At 32.3% G+C, this 12,538-nt stretch overlaps 1 protein-coding gene across 11 annotated transcripts in view; it reads left to right on the top strand.

Moving 5' to 3' along the window:
- The window catches only part of Nbn (nibrin), a 35,386-nt gene extending 24,293 nt beyond the window's left edge, over positions 1 to 11,093 (top strand). For 9 of the 11 annotated variants that reach the window (XM_013144034.2, XM_003479889.4, XM_013144037.3 and 6 more), the window contains 5 exons: positions 2,626 to 2,691; positions 3,646 to 3,804; positions 5,726 to 5,839; positions 9,324 to 9,373; positions 10,934 to 11,093. In XM_013144034.2, the coding sequence (XP_012999488.1) occupies positions 2,626 to 2,691; positions 3,646 to 3,804; positions 5,726 to 5,839; positions 9,324 to 9,373; positions 10,934 to 10,964 (420 nt within the window). In that variant the 3' untranslated portion in view covers positions 10,965 to 11,093. Of the gene's footprint in view, positions 1 to 2,625; positions 2,692 to 3,645; positions 3,805 to 5,725; positions 5,840 to 8,521; positions 8,612 to 9,323; positions 9,374 to 10,933 lie in introns of all 11 variants that reach the window. The other 2 variants (XR_010050213.1, XM_063257534.1) reach the window with 2 other exon arrangements.
- The last annotated feature ends 1,445 nt before the right edge of the window (positions 11,094 to 12,538 follow it).

Below are 12,538 nucleotides of genomic sequence, written 5' to 3'. Positions count from 1 at the left end.
GCAGAGGCCCTCTGTTCAGTACCCAGTACTGCAAAAATAAAACATCTGATCCCCCACAATGAGCACTCTCATTGATGACAATGGTCACTCCCTCCTGAACAGCCACAGAAGAGGATAGGAGTAGGTGAAAGAGTAAAGACGAAATGACTGGAAATTAAAATTGATTCATTAAAGGAGTTGAGAATCTAGTGTATATCAAGCACTATGTAAATCTGTAACTGCTGTTGAAAAACAAAGACTATGACCTATCTTACCTATATATTGCTGTACAAGGAATCTTCATTATTTGTTACTTTATTTTATAGAATAAAAGTAAAATTTCATAACAGAATAGTGGGAGAATAACAACAGTTAATACATTGCATATTGTTATCTTTAAAGTAGTTATTCAGAGTACAAAATATGGCTATTAAAATTTTCTCCAGTCAATATTAGCACAAACTTTCCCTTTCAGTGAACTAGGAAAAACTGACTTGTTTTGTGTTTTTTTTCTTCCCCACAGGATCCATTGTGATTTCACCATTTTCATTCCTAGTTGCTTGAATTTGGGTCTTTTCTCTTTTTTGATAAGATTGTCTAGAAGTTTATGAATTTTAGTTAATCTGTCAAAGAACCAACTCTTTCAGCTTGGGCTACAAAGTGAGCTCAAGGCCAGCCTGAACTGCATAGCAATACCCTGCCTCAAAAAGACCCAAAAAAAAGGAACCAACTCTGATTCATTGATTCTTTATGTTTCCTTAGTCTCAATTGTATTAATTTCTGCTCTCATCTTTAAATTTCTTCTCTTATGTGAGGGAAGAAAGAGAAAACAGGTGTTGAGATACCAGTCCCATTTTGAAGCTAGAATGAGAACTTTAGAGGCACAGAATCGTCTTTTATGAAAGATTTAAGGATTATCTCATCTGTTTACAGAACAATTGATTGAAACAAGCAGATTTTGTGTCTTGTAACACAACTTCTTTAGCAGTGTCTTCTATAGCGGAGAGCTAAGTAACTCAGTTTAATGTTTTTCTTGCAATCCGAGAGGGATTTGATAGTTAATATTTGTATCTCTATAAAGCCATGTTTACTCTACATTATGAATTTATATTTTCACTTTGTCTGAAGACTATACTGTATTCTTTTCTAGGTTATTTAATATAAGCATTTAATCTTTAAAAAGTTTGGACTTACTTATATTATGTAATTTTGACCATGCAGTATTCGAGGGATTTAAAACAATTTTCTTTGTGGTACCTTTTTCTTTGATGTTTATTTCTAATTTTATGATCCATTTTTATTTGCTTCCTTTAGTCTCATCCTATTACATATTTAGACCTTCTTTTACTAGGCTTTTAACCTTTCCTTAAGTGTTCTTCCAGGTTGGCCACTTCTAGTGAATATACATCTGTGTGGTAGTGATTTTGGTTTTGGTAATGGAACTCTTTGCCTATCATGTATAACTGCTAATTGATGTTGCTGAGCAGTGCATGTTCTCCCAAAGCTTGTATCACAAGGTACTGGCCACTAGAAGGCAGGTTAGGGACAGACAAGAACCAAGCACTGCATACTCTTTAACATAGACAGTACTAAACAGCCTTTCGTGGGTCAGAAAAGACCTGTCATTTAATATCTGTGTTTTATATAGTGCATAATGATATCAGACAATATAATTATTTTATTTTTACAGTGTAATTTCTTTTATATTTATTTTACTACTTCAAAACTCACACATTAAGTGAAAAATACAGTACAAGCTAAGCACTATATTAGATGTTTGGAGAGCGATAGAAATTTGGTTATAATGTACTTGATGTGTTAAAAGTGAAATCACTAGTCCAGCACTAAATGCTCTTAGTAAGAATCTAGTTACAAAAGTGATTTACTTTTAGATTTTTAAATCTAAAAGATCTAAAAGATTTTTAAATGTTTTTATTTTGAGAAATTTCTAGTACACATGTAAAAAGTGATAAAAAGAGCCCATACCCTTTCATCTGAGTTCCCCTAATTACTAGGACAGCTTTTCCCCTAATTATTAGGACAGCTTGAATAACTATAGCATTATATTGCAACTAGGAAATGGACGCATATAATTAACCAACTTTTTCAATGGATTATTTTTAATTCCTTATTTTTATCATTATAAAATATATCTGAAAATCCTTGTGAATATGCATAGGTAAAAGAAAATAAGCCAGGAATTTGTTGATATTTCTACCACCACAGATGTTAATTAATACTTTTTTTTTTTTCTTTTTAAATTTTGTATTGCATTCTTTTGCAGTCTTTTAGTTTTTTTTGTTTGTTTTGGTGCTGGGAATTGAAGTCAGGACCTTGGACTTGCCAGGCAGGTGCTTATGTTGCTGAGCTATGTAAAAATGGACTCTGTAGCCATGTTTAATTCATACTGTTTTATCATATTGTTAGATATTAAATACATACGTATATGAAATTAGATGCCTACTAATTCTTTATTTCTGTACTTTACTAGAATATCTTTCTACTTTTATTTTTATATCATTTCTTTGGAAAAGATATTTCCTAAGAAAATCAGATATCTAGGTCAAAGGATAAATATCTGAATTTCATAGAAGATTTCATTATTAGTAACTCCTGTGAACAGTGTTTTTTATTTTATTTCTTTAGCAAGAAGGTGAAGTTGAGAAGAAATGTGACCTCAAAGAATTACAGTGGTCAACTAAAGAAATACCTGTGAGGAAATGTCTTACTTATTTGATTAATTTTTTTTTATTCTACAGATAACTATCCAAATATTTGATTAAATTTTTATAAAGATTTGATTTATAAGGATATTCATCTTACTAGTTTCTGTCATTTTTATTCTTAAATATTTCTTTGCTAACTTTGGTCTGTTTCATTGCTGTGCCTCTTCTAGGAATAAATAGGTCATAATTATAATCATTACAGAGTAAAAAGAGTGCAGAGAGATGCCTCAGTATAAAACCCTGCTCTCTACTGCATTGTTGGTGACCTTGAGAAAGTCATTTTCACATTTGTGAACCTCAAATGCTTTGTTTATAAAACAAGGTGAATGCTTTTCCAACAGCGTGGTTGTTTATGTCAAATACAGTAATGGTATGAAATATTTGTAAACTGCAAGATTTAGGCCATTTTTACTTTGAGTTCCTGATTATACTCTGTCACTATTAGATGAGTAGTTTCTTTTGGATTTTTTCTTTCTTTCCAGGCTGCATTTATTTTAAAAGTGTCAGCAAATCCCTGATGAGTTATATAGTTCAACATTAAAAGAATTAGAGGGTGAGACTTGAGCAACTGTAACAATTTTGATATGTACCCAATTAGATAGTAGTAAAGGATGTCAAACTACAAAGCTCATTGAGTAACTGAATGATAAGAAGGTAAACTACTTACTGACCAAGTTACAAAGTTAAAAATACAGTACTAGATTGAATGGGTTTTACCTTTTTTATTAATGAGTATATTGTTTTCAGAGATATGGAACACTTGACTTAATAAATTTCTAGTTTTATCAAACATACGATTTGATTCTAAATACAAAGTTCATGTACTAGAAATAAACCCTTGTAACTGTTCTTTTTAGATATTTGAACTTTTTTTCTGTAAAGCCCTAAATGACAAGTAATTTTCCTTTTCTTCTCTTTATCCATTTGAACTCCCTTTAAGAACAATGATGAACTTCAGGACAGCAGTGAGATGCTTCCAACAAAGGTGTTAATGACTGAATTTAGATCACTGGTGGTTAATAACCCCAGTCACAGAAATCTGTATGGAGTAAGTAATGATCATGGTCATCAACTAAAGAATTTCAAGAAATTCAAAAAGGTAGGTATTTCTTTAACTGTATCACAAGAGGGCAGTGTTTGAAATGGTTTTAGTACTACCATTGCCCTAGAATGGTAATGAAAGTGTTGAAAACCAGTACTATTTTTTTTCTTAAAATTGTTTTCAAAAATTACTGGAAAGATGTGCACTGACAGTTAATAAATATATGGGAATCTAGAATGAAACAGATTTTGCCAAGACTGAATTTTTTGTAGGTCACCATTTACTTGGTTTTCTCCACCCTAAACATTGAGTTTAAGATCATATGACAGTTCTGATATTGATCTGTGACTTCCTCAACAGGTCCTTCAGCTCAGTGCTTTATAAAGATAAAAGATTTGTTCAAAGTAACAACACATTTAATAAAGAAAATACAGGCATTTTCTGATTGCATGTACATGTAAAGCAAAATGTACATTGTACTCTGAGCATTACTGTTAGCTCTGAGTTCCTCCTCATCAAAGAAATGTTGGGATACTATTTTATCAGTGTGGCTAAAAGTATTTCTAACCCACTGTATTCATTTTTTAGTTTTCTCTGGGATATTGACTTCCTGCTGTAGACTACTATTAAGTGCTAGCCTTTGCTTATGCATTTGATCAGAGTACAATTATTATTTCAAAATTGATTTTTGTGGAATGCTACTTTCAGCATAACATGTACAAATTTTTGCTTTGACCATAAGGTGATATATCTTTTTTTGCTACTGTTTACTACTGTTTTACTATTATTATTTCTCAATTAAACTAGTTTTCTACCATTGCCTGGCACTGTGATACTTTTTTAACATTGCTTTCATATTTTACATTTGTGGCTCATAAATGACACACAGTTTTTACTGCACTGTTACATCATGTGTAATAATGTTAGAAAATGCCTTTGTTAAAAAATCAGAGTTCAAAAGACTTACTATTTTTATTGGTTAAGTTACCAAAGAAAAAGCAGTAATATGATTGGCACTGAAGCAGTATATTCTGAAGAATAAAGTACTGCAGATTGAAAATCTTTAAAAAATAAGGATACTCTAGAAATCTATTTTCAAGCTGTGTAAGAAATTCATTTGAAAATTTGTATGGAAAAAATTTTAAGATTGTCTCAAAGGAATTTTAATTTTTCTTTAAATTTCTAAATTAGAGACAACTCTTTTTGTATTTTTAAAATATTGCTTAATGTTAAAAACTAATTTGAAATTCCCTTTCCACTTCACATATTAAAACTTTGAAAGTATGTCCCCTACACATTTAAGGGTTTATTTATTCCCTCAATATGCTATTACCAGTGTGTTAGATACAAATCTTTACATACAAATTTCCTTTTTTTGTACCCTTCTGTAAAAAAATTAAAATGTCAGCTAAAAGTATAAATTTTTGTTGCCTCAACATCTGCTAAGGATTTGTAAGCTAGAAAGTTGAAAAAAACCTTAAATTTTCATCAGTACTAGAAAAAGCTTAAGCTTTGAAATCTTTTTTGAACAAAATGGAATACTTGAAATTATAATGTGGGGGCTAGGGATGTATAACTCAGCAGCACAGTGCCTGCCTAACAAGTACATGGTCCTGAGTTCAATTCCCAGTACCAAAAAAAAAGAAGAAGAAATAAATAAAAGATAAATTATAATGTGCATGCTCACTTTATTACTTTAACTGCTAGGTGATAAGCAGCAGCTATTTTAAAATGAAAACTATAAACTAAAACTCTTAAAGTCTTTTGTGTATAAATGTCAGTGACATTTCTGACCTAGTAACATCTAGAGAAGAAAAGGGCAAAAACAAATGGATCTAACAGAGTTACTTTTCTTATAGGATATGAACATGTTTGGCACTTATGTATGATTTATAATCTTTGTTTTTTAATTTAGTTTTTTAAATGATTATCTTAATTTGTTAATATGTTTAACCTCACTACTTTTGTTATTTAAAAGGTCGCATTTCCTGGAGCAGGTAAACTCCCACACATTATTGGAGGATCAGATCTCATAGCTTATCATGCTGGAAAGAATGCAGAATTAGAAGAATGGTTGAGACAGGAAATGGAGGTTAGTAAGAGATGAGGCCCACACGTGTTTGAATTACACTTTGCTTCTTTCTTAAAGCAAATTATTCTTAAGACCAAACTCATAGTAAGTGACCTAAGGTTATTATTAGTTAAGAACAATTTGCAGTTCCAGACACCAAGGTTGATCTGTATCTTCCCATAACGTTCCTTTAAGGTAATTTTACATTTATATAGTTAGTTAAAGGAATGTGTGGCTGTAGAGACTCATTCTGAGTGTACAGAAGTTTTAAAGGAAACTAAAGAATTATAACTAAAAGAGTGGCTATTTAATCACATGGAAGATACTGTAGATCTGTCAAGTGATACTCTGTAGGAGTAAACCAGCCTTTCTCAGTTTAGAAATTATGTTTCAACAATTCTAAATATTTTGTATTGTTTACTTGAAGATTACCCTTTCCTGTTTTCTCTTATTTTCTCTTTCTGGAATTCTAATTTGGCATAAATTAAATTTTTTCACTTTCCTTATTCTCTTTGTTTCTCTGGATTGTGCTTTTGGCAGTTTCTTCAGCTTGCCTACTAGTTTACTGCGTGCCTTCAACTCTGGTTACTGTTGCATTTATCTAGTGAGATTTTAATTTAACCTATTGTAATTTTTTTATTACTGGAAGTCTGTTCTCCTAAATCTTATTTCCTACTGATAATTTTGCTTAATGGTACTAGTACCTAATAGTACTTTTGGGAGGTTTTATGCTTTTATGGTATCTTATTTCTGCATTTATACTTTAAGGTCTTTAAATGTGAACTGTTTTCCTTGGAACATAATCTGTAAGATTTCCTTTATTTGAATTTTTTTTGTTTTTGTTGTTGTTTGTTGTTATTTTTTGGTGCCGGAGATCGAACTCATGACCTTGCACTTGCCAGGCAGTGCTTACACTGCTGAGCTAAATTCTCGACGCTATTTGACTTTTTTTTTTTTTTTGAGACAGGGTCTCACTGTGCCTCCAGCTCACACGGATCTTTTGCCTCAGCCTCCCAAGTGTTAATTGTCAGGGCAAGTGGAGAGGGGGTGTCTTTTCTTGTTTTTTGTTTGTTTTGTTTTATTTTGGGTGCTGGTGCTGGTATATGGGTGATTGAACTTAGGACTTACAGCATGCTAGGCAAGCACTCTACACTGAGCTACACCCTCTATTTTAAATTCTTTTTTTCTTTTTCATTCTTTTTTTGTAATTTTGTGGATTTTCCAGGTAGTTAGTATGTCCATGGAACAGAGTGGGTTACAGCCAGCCTGTTGTTACAAGCTTCAAATATAATTTTTAATTTTTTCCTTTACCAAGTGCCAAAATTGAGATAGGCAAATTTGCTATTTCCTTCTGTGTTCTCCTTCTCCTTTTGGAAGAGTCCTTGCCTAGGCTTTTGTTTCATATCAGTAATACTTGTAACATCAAAAGAAAATGCAGATTTTTCATGGTTTACAGATATCTGTAAGGCAGGGCAAAAGCTAACTATGATACTTTCTAATGCCTCAGGGTTCCTTATTTTGTTGCATCGTAAGTATAGTGTGTGCTTCAGCAGTTCATTTCAGAAAATACTTTGTAATCAGGACTGTGGAGCAGATGCAGAGATGGAAATAAGGGTTATTAGGAAATCTTTTATTAAAGTAGGGATGTTAGGAAATTTACAGTCAAAATGAAAGACTGAAGTCATATCCTCTCTTGTCTGTTTTGAAAGAAGAATTGGCTTTATCTTATGAATATACATTCCAGAGAATTGTGACAGTACACAGAAGAAAAAAGAAGCCCCAAAACTAACTGATTAAACATTAAGTGAACGATTTTCCGGTATCTCTGCTGAGAGCCGTGAGGTAGAGACAGACTTGGGAGAGAAAGAGTGAGATTGATAGCAAGAAGTAAAACTGAAGGTGTTGCTAGATTTGTATACCTTCTTCTTCCCTCCGAGGTATGTTATTTCTTGAGATCCCTCCAAGATGCAGGGTGGAAATAGGAAAAAACTTGATTAGAATCAGTTTTTATTTTAAACCATATATTTTAATTATACATACTGTTTGTTTCCCTTCTGAAAAGAGTAAGGATATTATTTGTACTTCCTCTCCTCCCTCACTTTATGACTGTCCTGTTTTTCCCATCTGTAGAGAACCTACATTGTCAAAATATATGAGTGTGATCAATGTGATGACTTTAATTTTTTTCATTAACTACAGTGAAAGACACATGGCCAGTAACTCCCCTCAAAATACTCCCTGCACACTCTGAACACACTTACCTCATCATGCTTGCCTCTTTTTGAAGCACTCTGAACACCTTTTTTTCCCTGTGTCTTTAATTGTACTGGTGTGACTGCATTGATACTCTGAAACAATTCAAAACATTTACCTTTTATTGACATTTTGACTTTTATGATCCAGAAGTTACACACTGCCTGATCCAGTGAATAAGATGGGTGACGAAACACTGTGATCAAAAATCACAGTGATTGTTTAAATTTAAAATTTACTATAATAAAAGACTGTCGTTAATGCTCCTCAGAATACTCAAAGTACTTCTTCCCCTAGAACACACCCTGTCATTCATGGCAATGTCTTTAGCTGTATTTTTTTTTTTTTTTAATTTAAGCCTTCGCCATATCTTTCAGTCACACCTTAAGTACTAATGTGATTATTCCCATTCATTTTTCCTGAAATCCTATAAGCTATTTTGTATTTCAGGTGCAGTTCTTGCCATTTCAAGAAACTTTTCCATTATATATTTTAAACCCTTTCTTGAGAAATCCACTTTCTTGAGTCTCTACATTTAAGGTATAACCATCTTTCTTTTGGCTCACCTCTACTTTTTTTCCTATATTCACTGTACTTTTCCTAATTTTGGTCATGTCAGACAGTATTATCTCCGTTGTATTTGTTCTTCATACCTAAATATATGACACTTTGCAAATTATCTCACTTCACACATTTTTTCCTCCTGTGCAGAATGAGAACCATGCCAAATCGATTCAGATTTATAGGCATTAAATACTACAGGGAGAGCATCCCTAATAAGAGATCCAGAACACTCTGAAACCTAAAACTTTTTGAGGACCAAGATGGTACCACAAATGGAAGATTACGCACTTTAAAACTTCTTTCATGCATGAAATTATTTAATATATTTTATTAAATTACCTTCAGGCTATGTTATAAGATGTATATGAAACATTGAAATACAAATGAACTTTATGTTTAGATTTATCTCCTACCCACAAGACAGTTTCATGTATGTCTATATAAATATTCTGAAATCCAAAGTCTGAATAATTGGTTTCTAAGCATTAGGATACTCATCTGTACTTTGAATAGTGGAAACAGTATACTTGTTTGTAATTAATTTAGTTCTAAAACTGTGGTTTTTATGATCCTCACTTTATTTAAAATTTGTTCCCTTTTCTGTTCCCTTTTTATTTTGAGTTGCTTCAGTGGAGCACTTCATTATACATTTACCACAAGCAAATGTTTAATTTGTTAATTTTGACAGGTACAAAAGCAACATGCAAAGGAAGAGTCTCTTGCTGATGATCTCTTTAGGTAAAAGTTGATTTCAGCTTTTTTTATGTACTTTTGAGAGATGTGTACATAATTTGGGTTCTTTTCTTACATGTTAGACATTTGTTTCTTCTATCCTTGTAGTTGATCTCTAGTCCCTTTAATGGAAGCATGTTTTGTTTTTAATATTTTTGTGTTTTTATTACCTGTGCAACTCTTAACTGGATTCCTATACATAGCTTCAAGGTTTAAGGTTTGACTCAGTTGTGTCACATAAGATGCTTAAAATTTGGAAAGGGGCATTTTGGGGGAAAAAAAAAATCCTAAATTGGGTGAACTTGACCTGTAAATTTGTGAGATTTTTAAGTTCTGATTAGAATTGTGAATGAATTGACTTTTAATTCAAACAAGTAAAATGCCAGGCCATTTGTTCAGATTTAATAAACACGTGCATAAAAATAAAAGGTTAGGTTAAAGTTTTAAAGCAAGTTTTTGTGGGAATTTTTAGTGCAATTGTAAAGAAAAATTATAATTTAATTCTGATTTAACACATTTTCAACAGACCTTACAGTAATTGTCTCTCAAATATTAATGAATTTTTGAAAATTAACAAAACGCCATTAGAGATAAATATAAGACAGTAATATTTTTCCAGACTTAAAGAAGTACGATAGTTTTAAGTATTTTCTATGTGTTTGTTTCAATAGCACATATACTAATATTTTCCAGCCAAATTTTTATTCTCTACTACCAGTATAAAGTTTTGATGAAAACATTGAAAGAAAATACAGAATTTTTAAATTTTTAAAATTTTTATTGTTTTTAGATAGAGTCTCAATGTGTAGCCAGGCTGGCCTTAAATTCACTTTGTAACCCAGGTTGTCCTTGAACTCCTGGCAAGTCTCCTGCCTTAGCTGAGTGCTTGTATTACAAGCGTGTACCACCACACCCCACCCTTATTTTTTATAAGTAGTCAAATGAGACTGTCTGGCTGCCCACTTATATTTGTTTAATTGTATAATTGTTTAATTGAAAATTTTGTAAATTATTGTTACTTTAGCTTTGTTGTGATTTCTTATGTAAAGATATACTTTAATTTGGGGTATGGAGTGGCATTAGGAGCTATATAAAATCACACTCAGTTTTTAAGCTTTTGTTTTAATTATTGTGGTGCTTTATGCAATTTTTGTTGATCATGTTTTGTTTTTATCAGATTCATAAAAAATATCAAGGGAGAGCAGTGGTACCTCGGTTCATGAATTTAATTTGTTCTATGATTTTGGGAAAGATGGTCAGCCACGTTTGTGTTTTTGTGGGAAAGATGTCTGCATTTGTGTATCAGTCTTGTCACATGATCCATAGTTTTCAAAAAAAAACAGCTTTGCCAAACACGTCTGTCTGAGGACCAAATTGTTTGCAGACAAAATCATTCAGTGAGCTGAGGTACCACTGTAAATGAAAATACAGAATTGCCAGTGTTTATTTATCTGAGTCTGAGGACAAAATTTGCTTTCTCATTGTTTCCTAAAGTGTGACTTTTACAAATAAAAGAAACAAAAAGCTCATGTCTAAATGTCATTTAACCCCATTTTTTATTTGCAGATATAATCCTAATGTAAAAAGGAGAAGATAATTAAGAACTTTAAAAAAAAAGCACAAAAACCAACTTCCCAGCAAACATTTACTTCAGGCTGAGATACATGAACACAGAGTATGAAAGTTTTTACAACCAAATTTGTTAAATAAAATGCACGAAACTCTGTTTCTTTTGTGTGTGGTAGTGAATATTTTTGTTCCATTTTTAGTCTTTGTTATCACTTGTGATCAACATTTTTTCGCTTTTAATTAAGTCTCCCTTCTACCACTCTCCTGTATTGTTCTCTGCAGAAAAAAAATCTGTGGTGCTCATTTCTTGTCTCTTACCAGAGTTTTGATTCTTATTCAAATTCCCACATATATCATTTTTTTAGTAATTCTCTGTACAAATGATAGCATAGCACAGGCAGTGTTCAGCACCTTGTGTTTTTTTTTTTTTTCATGTAATAGGAAGTTCATAGGAATATTAACATTTTTTTTTTCTTTCCAGCATGCTGTAGTTTATCTAAACTGATGTGTCCCAAATGGAATGGCTTCAGTTAAGAACATTACGCTAATGCTAGAAACTGAAAACAGTATGAAACACTTCATTAAACTTGTAGCTGGATCTCTTCAGAATGGAGATACCTTGAGTCATGTAGGGTTCACTAGAAGAGTGTAGAAGAACAGAGAAAAAAAGTGTGTGTGTGTGTGTGTGTGTGTGTGTGTGTGTGTGTGTGTATGTGTGTGTGTGTGTGGCCACCTGCAGAGTCAGGTGTGGAAGAAATCTAAAGGGCCACTGACACTGCAGAGCTGGAAGAGCTAGTCAAAACCAGTAGCTCCAGTTGTGAGTTCGAGACCAATTTGGGCTACAAAGTGAGCTAAAGGCCAGCCTGAACTGCATAGCAAGACCCCGTCTCAAAAAAGACCAAAAAAATTGTATTATTAATCTACAGACTAATGATGTATCATATCCCATAAAGTACAGTAAGTTTTCTATACTGACTGAAAACATCTGGTCCATGTAAGTTCTGCCACCCTATCTTTTTTAGGTGGTTACTATTTTTATAACCCTATCTTTTGCAGATGAGTAGAACATAACATGAAAAATTATAGCACAAGTTAATTGTATAGTTACCGGATCTTCATGGAAGATTCAGTATCCTCTTGTACACAAAAAAACTGCATGTGAGTACTGTATTTGGCTAAGATACTTTGAACCTTCACCTAGTCTCAAACACTATTTCTGTTTGTGGAAATAGTCTACAAACATCATAGGCTTTTGTTTCCTTGTTTGTTTTATTTTCACTAATATAGTTTGAAATTCTTTGTTTACAAAGCATTATTAAATATATATATGAAGCATTGCCCTCCACAAAGCTTTGATGGAATCCTTTGATGAGTAAGGGTTTCTGTAAAGGTATCTGCTTTGGGAACTGACTGTTGAAGAAGTTCCCTCTTAAGTTTTATATATATCTAATATACTATGTTTTCATTCTGTTTGTTTCAGTACTAGGAATTGGAACTTGTCCCCACATGTTCAGCAAGCATGCTAGTGCTGAATCTCTTTGCCACTGTTTCAAAAATTTTATTTTAAGGAGAGCTATTAGACTTTGGGTGAGAAAAGAGTAA

Source organism: Cavia porcellus, unplaced genomic scaffold (genome assembly GCF_034190915.1).
Source record: "Cavia porcellus strain 051 isolate PalLab524CR breed Dunkin Hartley unplaced genomic scaffold, mCavPor4.1 scaffold_10, whole genome shotgun sequence".
NCBI lineage: Eukaryota > Metazoa > Chordata > Mammalia > Rodentia > Caviidae > Cavia > Cavia porcellus.
The sequence above is the reverse complement of the archived record's forward strand: the minus strand, read 5'-3'. Positions and strand labels throughout refer to the sequence as shown.